The 22,343-nt window shown below is 41.2% G+C and overlaps 1 protein-coding gene across 3 annotated transcripts in view; it reads right to left on the bottom strand.

The window, feature by feature from the left end:
• SH3RF1 (SH3 domain containing ring finger 1) overlaps positions 1-22,343 on the bottom strand; it is a 231,223-nt gene that overhangs the window by 37,575 nt on the left and 171,305 nt on the right. Inside the window, exons 5-7 of one of the 3 annotated variants that reach the window (XM_068278811.1) lie at positions 18,077-18,376; positions 14,169-14,279; positions 4,081-4,235 (exon numbers count right to left, since the gene is read on the bottom strand). In XM_068278811.1, coding sequence (XP_068134912.1) covers positions 4,081-4,235; positions 14,169-14,279; positions 18,077-18,376 — 566 coding nt within the window. The remainder of the gene's footprint in view (positions 1-4,080; positions 4,236-14,168; positions 14,280-18,076; positions 18,377-22,343) is intronic. The other 2 variants (XM_068278812.1, XM_068278813.1) reach the window with 2 other exon arrangements.

Below are 22,343 nucleotides of genomic sequence, written 5' to 3'. Positions count from 1 at the left end.
GAAGCAATTCTCTAAAAGAAATGCATCAGTAAAAGTAATTCTTCCTGACTGTATTTTGAGCTAAAATTAAAAGAAAATTTAAAAAAGCTTCAGGCAGAGGCCCATTTAGAGTTAGTGGACTACGGTGGAGTGGAGATAAGTATGGATAATGCAAAGATTACACTTGCTGTGAAGGTTAGTTTTAGTGTTCTCTACCTGGTGTTAGGGTTAGATTAGTAAGTGTATTGTTATGGTATTGGTTAAGTTTACTGTTTGGTATATAGTAGTTTGGAAGGCACTGTACAGGCTTAAATTCTTGGTTTGGGTCGCGGAGGCCTAGATATGACCTAGTGGCGGTTGAGCACAGTTGTGTGATGCTCGGCTTTCTGTAGACTGATATACCAAGCATCTTGGGATTGAAATCCTTCTAGGAACTGAAATTTTTAGTCCACTCATATCCTTGGTTTATATGAATAAGATTAGTGCCTGTAGTTAGGTGATATTTGCCTCCGAGGTATCAGCCCAAGTAAGCGCAGTGAAACGTGTAACATGCTTTTGCGGTTTTAAATGTTGGGACTACATTGGTCATGATTTTTCGATTTTTTTCACAGTTTTTAATTACAGGCTATGTTTATCTTTAACTAGGACTGCTGTTTTGGTTCTATGAACCAGGGCTGTGGAGTCAGAGTCGGAGTCGTGGAGTCGGGCAATTTTGGGTGCCTGGAGTCGGAGTCGGGAAAAAATGCACCGACTCCGACTCCTAATGAATTTGTAACTGTAATTAAAATAGAAAATATGATAAAATGTTCTATTTCTCAGATAATAGTCATTAAAAATAATGTATATATATACAGTAATAGCTGTGCTTAGTCCACAAAAATGAAATAAACCAATCAAAATTAGTTACTTGTGCTGCTTCAATAAAGCAGTCCCCGTATTTTTAAGGTCAGATATACACATCTGATTGTGACTGTATATATGATGTGTACACAGGAATCTCTTATATATACTAAATAACATCTATGCTGTAAGAATAAAGCCTGATGTGTAGCTGTGTCACTAATGGAGATGGTCAATGAGATGGAAATAATTCTGCATTGATGCTGGTTTATGCAAATGTACTCTTTGCTCATGAAATCAAATAATTTGATATGTTGTTAAAATTTGGTTTGGTGACTACAAATTAAAGGGTACCTGAGACGGATGAAAAGTAAAGTTTTATACATACCTGGGGCTTTCCCCATGCCCCCTTCAGGCCATTCGGTCCCTCTCTGTCCTCCACCACCTGGATCTTCTGCTATGAGTCCTGGTAATTCAGCCAGTCAGGGCTGTCCGGCCGCATGCCGCTCCCACAGCCAGGAACATTCTGCACCTGCGCAATAGTGCTTCACAGGTGTAGTACACTCCCGGTGGAGTGTGTGCATGCGCACTACGCCAGACTGGATCAAGTACCTGGACTCATAGCAGAAGATCCAGGTGGCGGAGGAGGACAACAAGGGACTGATTATCCTGAAGGCGGCTGGAGGAAGCCCCAGGTATGTATAAAACTTTAATTTCATCTGTCTCAGGTTTACTTTGTTACACAGTAGTACTATACTATACATATGCACTCCCCACAGAGCTGCAGGGAATCCACTGAGAATGTTGTGCACATTGAACACAGAGGTGTTGTCTATCACCCATAAACCTTGTTCAGATTGTGCATGAAGAATGTGTAATAGAGGAAGAATCTCCTCATTCCCCTGCAGAGTACCTGCACATCATTCTTACATGTACCCACAGTTACATTGCCTAGGGCCTGATAGAGGTTCTTTGTTCCGGTTTGTACCTTTTACAAGTACTCTTACCAAGGACTAGTTTTAGTCTAAAGGGAATAAATATAGTAGTCTACATATCCTTCTCACTTCAGTTGTCTTGTAAAATTCCTAAGCGTTGGCAGTTAAGAGACGAATTTTATGTTACATAGTTTTAATCAACAAAATTGTAATATGCAAATTAGAGGAGTCGGAGTCGAGGTCGGTGGAATCCTAAACTGAGGAGTCGGAGGATTTTTGGACCGACTCCACAGCCCTGCTACAATCTACAAATGTATGTGCTGTAAAGTTTTGGGAACCATGCAAAGCTTTAAAGCGGAATATAACCCTGCATTTCAACTTTGCTCTAAAACATTATTTACAGTATATTATATGCAACCAGCATTTTTTTTTTTACTAGACCAGCATTGGAAGGGTTACACAGGGCTTTAAAGTTCCTGGAGATTTCTGCAGACACATCCTAAGCTGACATAGATACATTTTGTTTACATAAATGTATCTAAGTGTTGAATGTGACTCACTGTCTCTGAATGAGAAGGAGCTGGAGGACAGCCAAAGAGTGTGTAACATTTCTCAATAGATATATTTAACTAAATAGAATGTAACAATCTCAACTTCTGCATATCTCTCCACAGAACGTTAAACCTCTGTGTTTAACCCTTCCGATGCTGGTCTAGTAAAAAAAATGCTTTTTGCATATAATATGCTGTAAATAATGTTTTAGAGCAAAGTTGAAATGCAGGGTTATATTCCGCTTTAAGCAAGGGTTGCCAAAAAAGCACTGTGATACTGATACATAAATCTAACGAACACAAACAGCTAATTATGCAGCATAAAAATTGCTGCCTTTGTTGTAACATGCCAAAATTTAGAGATGGTGTAAAGGATTTGTACAGACAGAGGAACATCTTCTAGTACATGATTAAAACAGAGGTTTTTTTTCCAGCTACATCATTTAACGAGGCATATGTATCTAATCACAGACCTACCCAAATCACGTATTTTGGAAGGAATTCCTTCCCTAGATGGATTTTGGATACATACAGATTCAAGTGAAGTGCTGACAAAGCAAAAATCACTTAACGACACCAAAAGAACCACATGCAAAGCACTGGAGCCAGTAACAACACTAGCTGTCTGGATTACCAGTCTGCAAAATAAACAGGGTATGCTCCGTTCATCATACCAAATAATAAAGATTCAGGACAAGCTGGGATAGCAGTATCCAAAGTTTTGAAAATTTCAACAAACCAAGAGAAAGACATATTTCTAAAAAGGTGGCAGCAAGTCACAGCCCTGGAGGTAGCAGCAACTGCAAGTAGTTTGGTGTAGAAAAACACATGCTATAATCAGTGTGATGACACAATGGGCACTAATCACAAAACTTCTCATTTATCCCCTATTTGATAAAAATAACCTCTCAACACATTTACAAGCAAAATAATCACTCAAAGTAAATGGTTTCTGATTAACTTCATTTCAATATTACTTTTCTTACCTTGAAGTGTACCAGAGATTTCTGAAAGCAAGATTCTTTATGTACCCGGGGCTTCCTCCAGCGCCATAAGCATGTGTGAGCCCTCGCCGTCCTCCCGCGGTCTGCCGTTCAGCCACAATCAGCTCCAGTAACTTGCTCAGTCGGGTCCAGTCTGGGTCTTCTGCCCATACGCAACCTTGTGCGCATAAGCAGTAGACCCAGACTGACGAAGCCAGTAACCAGGGCTGATTGTGGCTGAACAGCAGACTGCGGGAGGACAGCGAGGGCTCACACGTGCTTATGGGCCTGGGGGAAGCCCCGGGTAAGAAACGAATCTTGCCTTTCAGAGATCTCTGGTGTAATTTAATTATATTTTTGCTCTTTGGAAGCTTAAAGATCTAACACAGAGAAGGTGAAAACAGAGGAAAACAGGTAAAAAAAAAGCTTTGTCAATCTTGCCCAATGTCCGTTTTGGTTTTAGGAGAGTTCTCATTCTAACTGGACATGTACCTGTTGATGTTTTTGACTTTTTTTTATAACAGCAATCAAAGCTATAAACTATTCTACTGGCGGCAGTGTTCTCCCCAGAAATTTTTTCCAGACGGGTGGTATGAAAAAGTAGCCGGGTGGGGCGGGATGAGAGACTGCAGTGGCGGCACTTCTGTGCGCAACTCTGCTTACAACATAGGAGGAGGCGAGCCGATGACAGCCGAGTGCTCACCAAAACTAGCTGGATGGAGCACCCAGCTAAAAGAGCCTGGGGAGAACACTGTGCGGCATCAGACAGGTCTACTGAAAAGAGCTACTTACACGCTTGGTCGGGTGGACGGTCTAAGATGTGCAACTTGTTCTACAGGACCACTAGCCAATCTCTGCCCAGCAGTAGAAGATGTTGCCCCAGACGTTGTGGAGACAATAACAGCAGCAGTCAAGGGTGGAGGAGGAAGAATAGGAGGATTCACATCCTAAGGGAAAACAAAAGAAATGTTTCAGTATCACAAAAGTTAGACTAAATGATCTGTTAGGTATCACAGTGTCCCGTCACCATAAAAATGAGAAAAACATTGTATCATGCCAAGTTACATGCTCCAGGACCAGCAGCTCAGCTTTCGGCAATGATTTTACTGGCACCACCCGAGCTAAACTACCTACAGCTGAGACAGGGCATAGCATAAGCTAAAATGCCATTCACCAAAAAACTGCAATAATACAAGTTACTGAAAGTGCATCCAAACCAAAATGAGGGAGGAAGTAAAGTACAAATTATTTCTTCAGTAGCTAGCAAAGCCATAGGGTCTGTTCTTACTATATTGAATAATTTTATATAGAGCAGTTACATGGGGAAAAAAGAAAACTGAATATAGAGAATTCCAGATAAACATCTAGTCAGTATCCTGTGTAGTAATGAATAATTAATTAGGTTTTATGACTGTTTCCTGTTTAAACTATAGCAGTCTAAAGGTGCCCATAGAGGTACAATTTTTTCATTTTTTTTCGATTAGATAATTTCATTTGATTATTCTGTTAGATCGAATATATTTTCTAGTATGTTCAAATGGATTTTTATTGAAAAAAAAAAAACGGGATAATCGTTCGTTTTTCTTGATAAAAACGATTTTTTTGGACTTTCATTCGATTTGATTGTTTTGGTCGAATAAACCGGAAAATCTAACATTTTATTGTACCGTGTATGGGTACCATTAAGGAACGAATGCCTTTGTTCAAAGACATAATGATAAAATACTTTTTGATGGCTGGTAACTGGTTCATAGGATAAGATAAGACAAACAGCTTTAATGCAAACCAAAAAAAGGCAGATGAAATAAGCTATGGGAAATGGTTACAGAAAAATAAACGATTGTAAACATTTCTGTTACAGTACTTCTTGATGCAGATAAGGATCTGTTTTAATTCCTCCTCCTATTATTCAAACAGAGGTGCCTGGCTCTTCTACTGACCACATATGCTATTGCTCCGTTGTTACTGCCTGATGAAGTGGGATCAAACCTGCGAAACGCGTTGCATATTTGGAGTACATAAATAAAATATATTGACTGTCTTTACTACAGTCGTTGTGTGTCTACTTAGAGGAGGCAAGTCCACCACTACCTCCTCTATTTACCGAGAATTTGGTTTTTAAGCTCATTTAGCTTCCTTTTATCCTTCTGGCGCCTCTGTTCTCCTGCATCCTATTATTCAAAGCTCTTCATAAGTTGTCACAACTTACATTTCTACACTAGTCTCCAGATACCATCCCACCTGGAACCTTTGCTCTTCCCAGGCAGAGCCACGACAAGGTCCTCCAGCATCCAAGGCTGAGACACCAAAGTGCGCCCCTCCATCCCTCCCACCCCAGCCGTCATATACTGATTGCTATTAGACTAAGAGGCCCCCTCATGGTCTCCAATCCACCTAACACCTTAATCTATAGTTATCTGGCTTGCAGTCACTGCCATGTATCTCGTTTCTTATTTCTCTCTGCTTCAAACACAATAGAGGAATGATAGCTGAGTGAGTTGTGTGCCCCCCCTCCTACTCTGCGCCCTGAGGATGGAGGCTCTCTCGCCTCTGCCTCGGCCCTTCTCCCAGGAGACCCTCTTGTCCTCTAGCTTAGTCACCTCCTCTCTCCCGCATCTAGGACTTCTCACGAGCACCACCTCTCCTTTGGGACGCTCTCCCACAGGCAGTTTGTAAATTCGCCAGTGCACTATTTACATCTGTTCTTCCCTGTAATAACCCACTAACCCACTGATCACCTGTCAATCACGCATCAATCACCCCCTGTCACTGCCACCCATCAATCACCCCCTGTCACTGCCACCCATCAATCAGCCCCTAACCTGCCCCTTGCGGGCAATCTGATCACACACCCACACCAATAGATCGCCCGCAGATCCGACGTCCGATCACCTCCCAAGTGCAGTGTTTACATCTGTTCTCTCCTCTAAACACCCACTAATTACCCATCAATCACCCCCTGTCACTGCTACCTATCAGATTAGACCCCTATCTGCCCCTAGGGCACTCAATCACCCGCCCACACCCTCAGACCCCAGCCCTGATCACCTCGCCAGTGCATTGCTTGCATCTATTCCCCCCTCTAATCACACCTTGAGACACCCATCAATCACCTCCTGTCAGCCCCTAGCACACCTACCTATCAGATCAGGCCCTAATTTGCCCCGTGTGGGCTCCTGATCACTCGGCCAAACCCTCAGATCCCCTTCCGATTACCTCCCCAGTGCATTGATTGCATCTATTTTCCCCTCTAACCACCCCCTGAGACACCCATCAATCACCTCCTGTCACCCCCCTAGCACTCCTATCCATCAGATCAGGCCCAATACAACCTGTCATCTAATAGGCCACCCTGCTTATGACCGGTTCCACAAAATTCGCCCCCTCATAGACCACCTGTCATCAAAATTTGCAGATGCTTATACCCCTGAACAGTCATTTTGAGACATTTGGTTTCCAGACTACTCACGGTTTTGGGCCCGTAAAATGCCAGGGCGGTATAGGAACCACACAAGTGACCCCATTTTAGAAAAAAAGACACTCCAAGGTATTCTGTTAGGTGTATGACAAGTTCATAAAAGATTTTATTTTTTGTCAAAAGTTAGCTGAAATTGATTTTTATTGTTTTTTTTTTCACAAAGTGTCATTTTTCACTAACTTGTGACAAAAAATAAAATCTTCTATGAACTCGCCATACACCTAACGGAATACCTTGGGGTGTCTTCTTTCTAAAATGGGGTCACTTGTGGGGTTCCTATACTGCCCTGGCATTTTAGGGGCCCTAAACCGTGAGGAGTAGTCTTGAAAACAAATGCCTCAAAATGACCTGTGAATAGGACGTTGGGCCCCTTAGTGCACCTAGGCTGCAAAAAAGTGTCACACATGTGGTACCACCGTACTCAGGAGAAGTAGTATAATGTGTTTTGGGGTGTATTTTTACACATACCCATGCTGAGTGGGAGAAATCTCTCTGTAAATGGACAATTGTGTGTAAAAAAAAAAATCAAACAATTGTCATTTATAGAGATATTTCTCCCACCCAGCATGGGTATGTGTAAAAATACACCCCAAAACACATTATACTACTTCTCTTGAGTACGGCGGTACCACATGTGTGGCACTTTTTTACACCCCAAGTGCACTAAGGGGCCCAAAGTCCAATGAGTACCTTTAGGATTTCACAGGTCATTTTGCGACATTTGGTTTCAAGACTACTCCTCACGGTTTAGGGCCCCTAAAATGCCAGGGCAGTATAGGAACCCCACAAATGACCCCATTCTAGAAAGAAGACACCCAAAGGTATTCCGTTAGGAGTATGGTGAGTTCATAGAAGATTTTATTTTTGTCACAAATTAGCGGAAAATGTCACTTTGTGGAAAAAAAAACAATTAAAATCAATTTCCGCTAACTTGCAACAAAAAATAAAATCTTCTATGAACTCGCCATACTCCTAACGGAATACCTTGGGGTGTCTTCTTTCTAAAATGGGGTCATTAGTGGGGTTCCTATACTGCCCTGGCATTTTAGGGGCCCTAAACCGTGAGGAGTAGTCTTGAAACAAAAATGACCTGTGAAATCTTAAAGGTACTCATTGGACTTTGGGCCCCTTAGCGCAGTTAGGGTGCAAAAAAGTGCCACACATGTGGTATCGCCGTACTCAGGAGAAGTAGTATAATGTGTTTTGGGGTGTATTTTTACACATACCCATGCTAAGTGGGAGAAATCTCTCTGTAAATGGACAATTGTGTGTAAAAAAAAAAAATCAAACAATTGTCATTTACAGAGATATTTCTCCCACCCAGCATGGGTATGTGTAAAAATACACCCCAAAACACATTATACTACTTCTCCTGAGTACGGCAATACCACATGTGTGGCACTTTTTTGCAGCCTAACTGCGCTAAGGGGCCCAAAGTCCAATGAGCACCTTTAGGCTTTACAGGGGTGCTTACAATTTAGCACCCCCCAAAATGTCAGGACAGTAAACACACCCCACAAATGACCCCATTTTGGAAAGTAGACACTTCAAGGTATTCAGAGAGGAGCATAGTGAGTCTGTGGCAGATTTCATTTTTTTTTTTGTCGCAAGTTAGAAGAAATGGAAACTTTTTTTTTCTTTTCACAAAGTGTCATTTTCCGCTTACTTGTGACAAAAAATAATATCTTCTATGAGCTCACTATACCTCTCAGTGAATACTTTGGGATGTCTTCTTTCCAAAATGGGGTCATTTGGGGGGTATTTATACTATCCTGGAAATCTAGCCCCTCATGAAACATGTCAGGTGGTCAGAAAAGGCAGAGATGCTGGAAAATGGGAAAATTCACTTTTTGCACCATAGTTTGTAAACGCTATAACTTTTACCCAAACCAATAAATATAGGCTGAATGGTTTTTTTTTTTTTAATCAAAAACATGTTTGTCCACATTTTTCGCGCTGCATGTATACAGAAATGTTACTTTATTTGAAAAATGTCAGCACAGAAAGTTAAAAAAATCATTTTTTTGACAAAATTCATGTCTTTTTTGATGACTATAATAAAAAGTAAAAATCGCAGCAGCAATCAAATAGCACCAAAAGAAAGCTTTATTAGTGACAAGAAAAGGAGCCAAAATTCATTTAGGTGGTAGGTTGTATGAGCGAGCAATAAACCGTGAAAGCTGCAGTGGTCTGAATGGAAAAAAAATGCCTGGTCCTTAAGGGGGGGTAAAGCCCACGGTCCTCAAGTGGTTGAGGATGCCTGGAGCATTTGTGCCTTTTTATGTGTATTACTACACACTATGTTTTTAGCTGCCGTATTTCACAACTTTTAAACTGAAAGAATCATTTTTTTTAACAAGGGACAGTATACTTTAAGGCTGTCGTAGTCACAGACAGTGTTTATGGTAGCACCAATGAATTTTGTTGACAGTTCCCGCATCACTTGCCAGAACAGCCCATGCACACAATAAGTCAAATGTAAAGCCTGAAGTGATAGAACCACACTGACAAATATTAAACCTCAAATGACTGCGAAATAACTATCATTAAAGAACCACAATAAAAGGTAAATGTATACTGGTCATGGGCAACAGATCTAGGATGTGCAGAATATAAACACTTGATTTACATTACGAGTTAAGTTGTGCAACCTGAAACCACTGAGTAAACCCTTGCAATTCAGCTGCACTGTACCTGAAACCACAGCACTGCAGATTTAAAAGCCAATCCCCTTTGATGTGTGCTAGGCTATTGTTCATACTTTCCCCTCTCTCGGTCTATTAACTGCCATTCTTTGAAATGTATCAGTGCTGAAGTTAGGAAATCTGTAAAAGGCACATATGATGGTCTTTGAAAAGCAGCAAAAGAAAGCAATTGTTAGCTCGTAATCCATAAAACATCACACGCCGCTTTAAGAGTCTCCATAGCAAAACTCAAGAGGAAACAGAAACAAAAGGCAGACTGCCTCAAAGACATAATTTTCCCAGCTTTCCAAGCTGACGGCAGAAAAGAAAAATCTAATTAGGCAAATCAGAAATAGATATTATGCAATAATAAGGATCTGGATGTATTCTAATTCACATAGCAATTTAACACCTACAGGCTTTGCTAGACAAGTAGATTTGTCTTCTGTGTCCTATTTTAATTTAAGATAATTCCAAGTGGCGGGCAAATTCCTCAGTCATTTCCTCGTTTCTTCCCAATTCTATTTTTATCAGGGAAGAAAAATGTGGTAACAGAGCAGCTCAGAGAAACTCTGGCAGACTGACGTGCCTCTATACACACAAGCCATTTATTTTCCTGTCATGTGGGGCTTGTAGGCTTAGAATAGCACTTATACTGCATCCTATAAACTGATAGGCAGGTATGGAAGAGGTTATTGCTAAACCCTGCCATTATCACCATTGTGTGCGTGTTTGTTTGGGAATATTTAGAGGTCCAGAAACCAGGACTAAAAATATATTCTGGAACAGAATCAAGCATGTCAAGATCTCCGAAATCGGTATATATGGACGCATATAGCTTTCACTTTATCAAAATGCTGAATGGCTCGGAAAGCCTTACAAGAAATCTGGTTCCATATCAAAAGTTGTTCGTCCATAGTCCTAGTATTCCACATGGTTTACTATAGACAACAGGTTTTATCTGGTTCAGCATCCTACTACTCCAAAACGTCTGTACCATTAAGTGAAAATCTAAACAGGGAAAGAAAACGCGGAAACTGCATACATTTATTTTCAAATATTTCTATGCAACCTCTGTTCTTTCAAGAATAACTGTCTCAAGATACCAGTTTCATCTCAGTGGATAGTTAAAGGGTACCTTAAATGATTCTCAGGTGCCCAGATTAACTTGCTTAGGGCTTCAAGGCTTCTTCCAGCTGCCTGTAGTCATCCTGGTCCCTCGCTGTCTTTCCACTCATCCGTTCAGCAGACGCACCCCTCCACAAGCTGGTTGACTGAGTCAGTCATGGGCTGCTGCGCATGCATGGCCCTGGCACTTGCGCAGCTGCAATTTTTACTAACTGCACAGTCACAGAATGCTCCCAGCTACCTGTTGCACGAGTTATGCGTCTGGGGCCGCCCACAGGGCTATGGAGTTGGTTAAAAAAAATCTCCGACTCCTCAGTTTATGAATTGCCCGACTCCGATGGTACCCAAAATTGCTCCGACTCCCACTCCACAGCCTTTGCTGGGTAACCGAATGGGTACAAAAATCATCTGACTCCTCAGTTTTTGTAACCACCGACTCAAACTCCAGGTACCCAAAAATTGCTCTGACTCCTCAACTCCACAGCCCTGGCCACACATGCAGCTTTCTTTGGGGGCAGCTCCTGAATGGATCGGAGCGGAAAGACAACGAGGCATCTGTACAAACTATACAAAAACTTTACTACAATTGAGCCTTCACGACCAACAGTCTGTTACAGATTTAGTGAATGCTTAATTTTGCAAATACAAGCTACCTTATTATTCCAAAACCACTTAGCCCTGTAATCCCTATTTATGACCTCTTTTTAGCTGCTTTGATAGTTACAGTTTATGTAACACAATAATTGCATGCAAGTTCTCTACTTATTAATTCAGAGCAGTCTCCCAGATGCTCTTACTTGTACAAAATCATCTGCTCATGACTCATTGATGGCTCCTATTAATATCGCGGCTGGCATGAATATTACAGCAGTCATTGTATAATTTGCAGGACTAGAAGAGAAATGAGTAAATGTGCAAACAAGATTGTTTGAAGTATAAACTGCTAAAGAGGCATTGTACAATGATAATATCCTACCCCAGGCACAAATGTGTTTGTAGACCTGTGTAGGAACTGACTCCATAGCAAAACTCGTTTTTACCTCTGTAGAACCCCCCCGATTTGCGGGATCTCGATTCCAACTTGTGTAGAAACCTACCTAACCTCTGAGAAAAGTAAGAAGCAGATCAGATTGTTAACCTCCCTGGCGTTCAATTTCCCCAGGATTTCTGTGCAAAAAGTGATCCAATTAATATTCATAACCTTTTTTTTCCTGCAACTTGCCAAAATGTGTCAAGCAATGGTCTAGTATACAGTGCAGGAGAGTATTAACGTGTATGCACAGCATGTTTTGTATTGACGTGTATAACCATCAATACCGTTAGAGAGGTTAAAGATAGGGCCCACTTTCACTTAAATTCCCTGACCTGCAGCATTTTCACAAAATATACAGCAAACGTAAGGTGCCTAGAGGCAGTAGAAACCAATGAATACAGTGTCTGTTCTCACTAGGCTTGTCTCTGCATGGAAACGCAAATACTTACCTGCTCTGTGGGTTTGGTTCCGCCGCTGTTGGAACACACCGCATGGTCCATTGTAGGGGAGAGGCCTGCATACACAGAGCGGAACCTGGCAGAAGTATATGGCTCCCCCACTGGATTGCAAAAGACCAACGGGACAGCAACAGAAAAGATTCTTATTGGTTCATGGTGGACCAATGAAAATCCTGCCAACTAGGGAGAATTGGTCTGTTTTTAAGCCAGTGAGGAGAGTCCTCTGCCTGGATGGGGCATGCTCTGGCCCAACTGTGTTCTGTTTATATTGGCTATTTCCTGGACTGAGAGGCAGTGGGCAAAGCTTATAGAGTTGATACAAAACGGAAGCTAATGGTAAACAATGCCAAAAAGGGGAAGATGTAAGGCGGACAGCAGCAGTCAGAATAATTTGATAGTACTTTTTCACTTACTTTTTGGTACTTCTTCAATTGCTGAGTGCTGAAAACTTATTTTAAACAGAAGATGAAAAATTATCTCCTGGGAGGAAACTTAGGAGAAAAAGTGCACTGGATTAGGCTCAATGTTTAATTACTAGAGATAGTCAATGAGATGCTAATAAGGTTGCCTTTGATGAAAGCGCAATGCAAATGATGTTCATCTTGGAAATGGGTCAATCAAAGGCACTTCCTACTAATTTGGATTGGCTCGGTTCAAAGCTGCATATAATTTGCATGAAATTGCATACAAGCTGGAATTATTAGCATCTCATTGGCTAGTCATTTGTGATAGCAGTACTCACTTCTGAGTTTGAAGTGTTTACCTATTTAAAGTAAACCTGAAGTTAGAGACATATGGAGGCTGCCATATGTATTCCCTGGCTGGATAGTGTACTGGTTACTGGTTAAGGACTCTGCCTCTGACACAGGAGACCAGGGTTCAGATCCTGGCTCTTCCTGTTCAGTAAGCCAGCGCCTATACAGTGATGAGACCTTGGGCAAGATTCCCCAACACTGCTACTGCCTATAGAGCGCACCCTAGTGGCTGCAGCTCTGGCGCTTTGAGTCAACCAGGAGAAAAGCGCAATATAAATGTTCTGTGTCTTTGTCTTATAAACAATACCAGTTTCTTGCCAGCTTGATGATCTTCTTGGCTGAAAACTTCAATCAAACATCTAATCAGCATGCTTGTTCAGGGTCTAAAGCTATTCGAGGCAGAGGATAAGCAGGACAGCCCTGCAATTTGCATGGTTTAAAAGGAAATAAATAAAATACTGTCGCCTCAATATCCCACTCACTTCAGTTATCTTTTAAGCAAAGTCTTTTCTTGACACCAGAAGTGGTCAGTTAATTGATATACTTTATATCTAGGTAGGGTTTTGAACATGGAAGACTACAAATACAGACCAGCATTATCTATAGATAAGAAACATAACTAAACACAGTTCTCCCTCCAAGACACAAAGGTTTCTGTGCCACTTGTGAGGGCATAAAGAGAGCAACCTTGGTCTCTACTCACTTCCATGTACTTACTTCAATGTTTAAAGAGGCCAGGCCTCCCGTTTCCTCACTAAGTGACAGATGAGACCTTCTGCTTTCTGACTAAGAGGTTTAGGGTTAGCATTTACTTCAGAACACAAAGACATGAAGTTAGACCTTCTACTTCAGAGAAGAAAGATCTTAAGCCTGCTGCTTCCTCAAAGATCAGAAAGACATAAAACCTGTCAAGTTCTCTTAGCCCTGAAAGTCTATGATTTCTTCCCACAGAAGAGCCAGAGTGAAGCTTTATTCTTAAAGAACAGAGTTGAGTTAGAAATGCAAATTTGAGAGAACATACCGTGGCTGTACTTTTAATAGCTGCAGAGACAGAAAAATGTTACTTTAGCCCAAGTGCTTTATCTTACTTCTTCAATACAAAAAGTTAACAGCAGGTGAGAAAGGGAAAAACCTTATGCTGAAGCCAGTAAGAAATTAATACCGGTAAGTCACCGATGTACCACAGAGCGAGAGATTATTAGGCATACAGCCACTTGAAAGTAAGAAAGCAGTAAGGCCCAGAATTTACCACAGAGAGGAAAGATTAACAGTCTTCTAATAAAGAAAGAACATTTTAGGCTTTATCATTTCCTTCGGTGAGGTGACTTTAGGCCTTCTACTTACTCCTAGAGCAGCTTGACAGGTGACATCCGGTGGAAAACAAAATGTGGGGCCACTTATTACAGGGCTGCTCGGGGGCGGGGTCACAATAAGGCCTGTAGTACAGATATGGACCTGACAAATTAAAAAATAGATAAACTTAAATATTGTATTTATTCACTTTAAAAGTACAATTCCCAAACTTCATTATTTCAAAGTAAACAAACATCAAAATAATTCCACATTTGCATCCACATAAGTAATCTGTCACATTCGCTATTCCCTTGAACCAAAAGTTTGCCCATATACACGTAAATCAGTTTGGGGCGAGTTGCTGAATGACCTATCCAGTCATGGGTAGTGCTTTATTGCAATTGGTTCAAATAACCAGTCATGGGCAGTGGATTTCTAAGTCCAAGAACAGGCTAGCTCCCAGCCCTACACCACCCATAAAAGTGCACATTGTGGGCTGTGCTTTGACGCTCCATCCCTCTCTATAGCAAAGATGCATCGGCCCTGAACTGTTGCCTGGGGGATTGATCCTGATTTCCTGGGCTCTGGCTCGTTCCTATGTACGATGCTTTAATGTGCAGGTCGTTTATCAAAATTAACCAATGACTCGCGATCTACTTCCCTCTTACACGTGTCATACAACATACAGTATATCCCTCCTGTGCTTGTTCATACCCAATCTCTTCAAAAGACCATACGTTTTAATGCAAATACCACAAGCAACATTTGCTGCTTAAATACATTTAAGCTTAGTAGTGGGGGCTAGATATTAAATCAATTGTATATTTATCATGCTCAGCTATATTAATAGCTGTTAGCAGTGTTGAACAAGGTGGCTGCGCCTTGTTATGTAGTTGATCAGTTAGAACCTTGAGTTTTATGGTTCTAATTAAAATGCAAAACTTAAGCTTGGAAATCTAGCATGAGTACGTGTCCCCCAAAGCCACTGATGCCATTGTTAGGGTTCCATGATGTTAGTGGTGTAGAACAAGGTGGTTGTCCATGACCAGTCTAGCAGTGGTCACACCAACAGGGTGAATTTGTCCCCCGACAGATGCCTGGTGATGGTAATGCTATCCTGAATTGAAGCACATAAGGAGTTGTTGAATTGTGCACAGACTTTCATGCAATTGGACAATTTGGATGGGTGCTTGAACTATCATTTGCATTGTAGTGTAGTAGCTTAATAATGAAGGACTATTGTGTAAATGAATTTCACATTATACAAATTGGGTGCGCAGTTGTTTACGCAATTTCTTTCCTGCCTCTAGTCATACTGATGGACAGCATATTGATTCTTATAACATAACACATAATTAACTTGCTTACAGCACATATTATAACCAGACATACATGTCCTTTATGCTGTAAGGTGACTACATATTGCAGTGGTACTGCTTGAGTTGGGTGCGGGGTGGTGCCGATAGTAATAAAATATTGGTGATTTAGTGTACTGATATTTTACTGTTTCCTACCTGGCACCCATTCTCTCTCTTCTAAGGGCTAAAACTGACCCCTCACCACCACCTAATGCCTAATCCTAACCCCCCTCCCCACTCAGTGCCCAAATCGAACCATGTAACCCTGATGCCGTAACGATCACTGGTCACAACCATTAATTCATATGTAGTAGCTGGCTCCTACTTGCATCAGGTGCCAAACTCACCCCAGGTACCCGATTCCTGATAATTAACATGACCTCTATTAGATGCCTGCCAATTTCCACGTCCTAATGAACTGAACCGGGAAAGACACCTTAAAAGAATCTAACTCACGGCAGAGGCAGAACTGAGGTCCAGAATTTGCACTGGAGCTCCTAGATCCTTCACATGTGCTGCACGTACCCCTTGGGGTATTTGGGTCGCAGTAAGGGGGTACTTAAACTTGTCACAATCAGTCTATTACAGAGAATTAGGGGTTGAAAATGGTACATTTTATAAATAAGCCTAGTTAAAGTGAACCTCCAGACTAGAAATCTACTCAGCAGAACTGAAAAGGCTTGGTGTTCCTTTAACAGTTTCACAGCGTCAGAACTTTGTTTTTCTTGTAGAAGTCTTATTTTTAGCTGCATTTTTAGCTAAGCTCCGCCCCATCAAAGAAAACTGCCTGGGCTTTTTTCCCCTGATGCTGTGCAAAGCATGATGGGATTTCCTATGTTGTTATTCACATTGCCTAGCAACTTTGAGGGGTGATCAGGACACAGGACAATTGGAACTGTGTCTCATGCTCCCTGTCACCTTTCAACTAAAAAGATGGCTGCCCTTATGAAATTACAAACCTTTGCCTGCTCTTTTAAAACAGGGTGGGTAAGAGATTATATTACCTATTTTAATTAACATAACTAATGTAACTTAATGACAGTATGTTTGTTAAGGCTGAAGTTCCCCTAAGTTTTTTTTTTAAAAGCACATAGGAACATATGAACAGCATACACAATTTGAAGACTCCTAACAAATGTTTATCTGTCTGATAATATTCACTATAGGGGTACTCCGCAAATACAATCTATCATAAATAGTTACATGCTGTAATAATGTTGAGAAGCCCAGTCTTAGACTACCAATGTTTGATATACTATTCTGTGGATGAGTATTGGTCTATATATTTTAGTTTCAGTGAACAATCAGTATCTCTATTTTGAAATATCAGCAAGGGTTCCAGTAATTGATGAATTACACCAGCTAAGTACAGTAGCTTTTATAAACGTACACAACTGCTATAAAGTAACTCTGTAAACACGCTAAATGAAACTCAATCGAGGTAGCCTTTAATGACAGCCTCTGGTGAGAATCTGGCATGTGTACAGCACCCCCCCCCCCCCCCCCCCCCCAAATTACCCCTTTTCAGCTGCTTGGCCAGCAATCAGTTTAGGGCAAGGATTCGGCCAAGAGCACTATTCTTCCTCCTCACCCCTCCTACCCAGTGACGCTCCCCCATGTGCTGCATTGTCAAACCATCCCACAAACAGAGACACACACATACACACACAATGTGTAATAGGCAATGATGTGCATTTCATAAAAGCACCAATCAAAAAGGCAAGAACCTAAATGCACATATTAGGCACCAGACAGGTTTACTCTGTGTATACCCAAAGCTTCCCAAAGAACAAGCATAGAGAAACAAAAAACTTATACTAATTGTCGAATATGCCTTGAAAAAAAATGAAACTGCAATGTATGTGACAATATTTAGTACATTTACAGTACTTAACTGCACGGAATCAAAAACATGATGTGTGACTCGTGGATGCCAGTTACCTTTTGTTTTTCGAAATGTCCCACTGTACGATAAATATAAAGAACTATTTGATACACTCTAATAAATAAGTACACATATACAAAATAGTTGATGTGGAATTTTTGCTCTGCTTTTCCAATAATACATTTTACATAATAATTGCATCAGTTGCATTGGACAGGATCAAGGGCTAAGTGTGAGTAACCCAAATACAAGTCTACCACCCAGGGCTGCGGACTGCGTACAAAAATCATCCGAATCCTCAGTTTATAAAACCACTGACTCCAACTGCGACTCCAGGTACCCAAAATTGCTACGACTACTTGACTCCGACTACTTAGTCTAATACTTACCAGGGCTGTGGAGGTGGTACAAAAGTCATCAGACTCCTCAGTTCTATGAAACCACCAACTCAGACTCTTGACTCCAGGTACCCAAAATTGCTCTGACTCTTCGACTCCAACTCCACAGCCCTGCTACCACCCAAACATAATATCTGTACATTAATAAGACCAGAAGATGTTTGAATAAAGAAGTTACAACTGCTTAGCAAAGGATTCATGATAAAGTGAGATGAAATTTAATAAGACAACAATGGTATTTAGATATGGAAACAGCGGTGGATGTTATAGAGGACATTCTACATGGTCTGCATTATACCTGGAGGCAATCATCCTCACCTGAGAAGGAGCACTGCAGGACAGGCCGGAGAGCTCGCTTATCCTGGCCGCAGCTGTGGGGTTGCTGGAGCTGATGAGCACAGGGGGGCTGATTTCCATGGAATGGCGGTTCTGAACAGACTGAGAAGACTTGTTGGACATGGTGAGTGAGGTGAAGGAGTGACGCTTTTTGGTGTTCTTCTTTGCATCTGTGTGCTTCTGGGAAGAGCTACTATGTGCTGTTCCAGATGTTCCTTCCCCAGAGTCCACTATTCCTGATGGCTTGTCCAACTCAATGAGCTGCTTAGCTGCAGAATTAAACTGAAACAAAGGAGCATAGTTTATAGCTGGCAACACACACTTAAGCAAAAACATGTCAAAGTATTTCATTCACTGTTGTAGGGAGAGGACACAAGGCAGACCACTGCTAGGTCTGTAGCTGCTGGGAAAAGTCTCATTAGCCTATCCACAGGGCAGCATGAAGGTGCTAGCAGGTTATCATACCCATATGCTTACAGATAGTTCATCCAAGATTATCATTCCTACAGTGTATTCGAAAATTAAATGTTCAAACTTTTACAAGTGCCACAATAATAATGTGATTTAGGTTTGAAAGCAAACCCGTAACGAAAAAAAACAAACGTATGAATTAATGAATGTATGTGTAGTACGGATAAGGAATGGAACATTAGTAGCAAACAAAATAGTCTTATTTAGATTTTCAGTTATATAGTTTTTATTTTATAACATGCATCATGCTGTCACATTTGCAGTTTACAAACCACACTCTGTATTTTAAACTATAAAACAAAGCAGAAAACAATGACCCCTTGAACTGTCTTGCAGTAAAACCTTCGCTCAACCTGTCTCTTACTGCATCTTGATTGTAAGTGCCTCAGAAAATAAATAGGACTTTATTTGACCCAAGTTGGGTCAGAGAGCTCAGAGAAGCTCTGTTGCATTGATGAAGTTTCTTAAAAAGAGCCCGAGGTGGGCTCATTAAATAATAAAAAAAAAAAAAACATAGGCTATCTGATCCGGGGGGCTGAGCAGATTAGGTAGCCGCAAAAATCACTGCTCCTGTGGGCCGCACTAGCCCACTTTCACTTCTGTGACCTCTGGGTCCGAACGTTGGAATAAGAGACTGTCTCTCATTCACAGCGTGCAAGGAGGTGGGGGAGTGGCAAGGGGCGCCGCCAGGGAGAGAGAGCTGCCCAATGGCAGCTCAGGAAACCCTGCAGGAACGCCCCTGGCGGCCGTTTTAAATAGGGAATCCCTCTCCCCTAGGTTAACCTCCGAGATAGCAACAAATATGGTTGCTAATCTCATGGGGGTTATAGCGGTGGGGGGGCTGCAGTGAGCGGCGGTGTGGGGACACAGAGGCACGTATTGAGGCAGAGAACATGCCTCTGTGTCCCATCTGCCCCCCATGGAACCACATCGGGATCTCTTTAAATCTTCCTGTACGGGAGAACAATATAAGACTTTCTTTGCTACTAATGTTCTATTTCTTAGCTGTACTACACATACAATTAATTATCTTATAAGTTTATTTTCCCTTCAGGTTTGCTTTAAATTACATAAAATAAATACTGGTAGGTTGTCTTCCAAAGCACTGTTCAGTTCAGCCCTTCATTACTTTCAAACTGCAACATTAATTACCGCAAATACTTAATCTAGCCAAGGATTCCAAACATTTACAGCTTTTCCCCATCTCTCTCTCTATCCTACCACCTTCTCTCTCTTTCTCTATCTATCTTTTGCTTACATGCATAAAAGTACTGTATATATTAATCCAATTGCCAAATTTTATGCTTAACCTAAAAATAGGAGAAGGGATCTGACTCCTGCTATGCTTTCTCTTTCATCTTTCCTTTTTCTGTTCTTAGGTCTGTAGCCTAGACAATTTGAGGTCATCTACATAAATTATTGGAGCATGATAAATATTACAGTGAAACCTGCAGACAGCTGGGGGAACACTGCAGTCTTACTCATTCAACATAAACATTTCCCATATTTATCAGTGATCCCTCTGCTTTGTGAAGGCGCCCACAAAAATGTCACTGCAATCATTTCATAAAACAAAGATTTTAATATTCTTACCAGATCTACAAATCTAGTTGTGTTCTGGGCATTTTTCCATTGTTTTTCACGAAATAAATTTAGGTTAAATTCTGAACTAAACATAAGGATGGACAATTTTAACTCCTGTCCTTGGGAAAATGAATGATTTGGTAAGTTGCATCCTCTTTTCTGAAGTGATAGATGAAAGCAATAACCTGAAACCATTTTCTGGTTTAAAGGGCCCAAACTGTAACATTTAAATACGTGTACATATATAGGATGTACAGTTGTCTCAGACTACATACACTGTTTTACTTCCAATGCAGATTTCGCTTACAGTAGGTAATGTAAAGTGTTAATGTTCTTACTCTCAGCCTTTTTTTTTTCTTGGAATTCATTATTCCTTTTGTCTTGCAATTCGTTTACACATTTTATTCATGGTGTTATTTTTGTCACTGTAATTACCAATTTTGTATATTGGTGTACACCATTTTCTGTTTAATTTTGTACCCTATGTTTGTTTCTTACTTTGTACAGCGCCACGGAATATGCTGGTGCTTTATAAATTCACAATAATATAATAATAATGATAATAAACTGACAGGTTTAAGATATGTCATTCTCCCTATAGGGAATTCTCAAGGTTTCTCTTCTCTTTAAAGCACTCCATAAAGCCCTGTACACATGTATGAGGCATGTACCTGACAGGATTGGAACCCTTTGGCGACATGGCTGTACAGATTCATTGCTAGCCTATAAGCCAGCAATGTGTTCTGCTGCTTTCAGGAGGGGGGGGGGGGGTAGCAGCATGGGAGGCGGGGAGAATGATGCTCTAAGGTGGCACTCAGTCAAATTGATCTGCCTTCGGGGGCCGTTGTATACATAATAGATTCTTGCCAGAGGCAGTAAATATCGGCCGCCTCGGCTGAGTTTCATATAGTGTGTCTACAAGGCTTACATAACAGTGTGTTAGCAGAGCTCATTAACTGTGGATTTCCACAAAACATGCACTGATGGAGGTTCTGAATTGAGGAACTCTGTATTAGGATCTGGCCTTTATAAACTGCTGTACATATTGGTGTGTGTCACTTACAATGTGTTGCAGGAAACAAACGCAAAAAATAATTTTAGAAAAAAGTTCCCGGTGTTTCAGCAAGGGGGAGGGGTTTGTTCTGTGGATATTCTGCACATATCTTTACTGCATCTTCTTATCCATGAACCCCATGCCCCATACAAACGCTAGACTGATTGGCTGAGGTGGCAGACAATGACAGCCTCTGCCCACAATCTGGCGTGTGTACAGTAGCCCCCAATCAGTGGTTCACCAGGCCACTCCTTCATGCCACTGCTTCCCCACATTGCAATAGAATGTGTCATTAGCCTGTATGGTAACTACGTATCTGTACAGCCCCAGCCCAGCCATGTCGCCCAAGGGATGAGGTCCCGATCCCCACCGGGTTACACCCATCTAGCATGTGTAGGGGCTTTTAAACAGGTAAACAATTATTTTGAGGAGGTAATCAGAAGCGTAGATAAGTACAATATTGTTAGTATTTTGGTGAGTGATATATTAGGATCTTACATGCCACATCTTAAACATAGCTTCATATTAACATGCTGGCAGCTCCATTTCCACTTGCCTAACACAGCAGCAAATATGGGACACTAGGATGCATAGATGAATTACATGTACAAAATACTACGTGTGTGGGCACTCTTACATAGCTACAAAAGCCATCTGCATCTCCCTTATGTCTTTAAATACATTTTCAAATGTAGATATACAGTAAAATCTCAGCCATGAGCCAGGATTAGTAGGAAAAAACAAGCAGGTGAAACAAAAGACGTGTTGTGATTGTAATACACGCTGATTGTGTGCAGGCCTCCTAACATATCTGGCAGCCAGGCCATACCAATTAAGGAGAGTGGAAGAGATTACCCCCGAGTATCGTCAAATTTCCTTTAGGCTTCATTTTCCACTTAATTAACATATTTGTTTATTGCCTAAAAATATTACAGGGAAGATTTGCCTGCTGAATGCTGGGCAAAGTAAGGTATTCCTGTTCCCATTGGGATTGACATGAGAGTGGCATTTCCTTCTGGTAGGCAGGCTATGGGGATGGCTACAAAACACCAACAGATGTCTCCTTATCGGTTTAATTAGCCACACTTGCTTGTACAAATGCGAAGATGCCTTGAGTTATTTAATTAACAGCGGATTAGA

The sequence above is a fragment of the Hyperolius riggenbachi genome, chromosome 1 (genome assembly GCF_040937935.1).
Source record: "Hyperolius riggenbachi isolate aHypRig1 chromosome 1, aHypRig1.pri, whole genome shotgun sequence".
In the NCBI taxonomy this organism is placed as follows: domain Eukaryota; kingdom Metazoa; phylum Chordata; class Amphibia; order Anura; family Hyperoliidae; genus Hyperolius; species Hyperolius riggenbachi.
The sequence above is the reverse complement of the archived record's forward strand: the minus strand, read 5'-3'. Positions and strand labels throughout refer to the sequence as shown.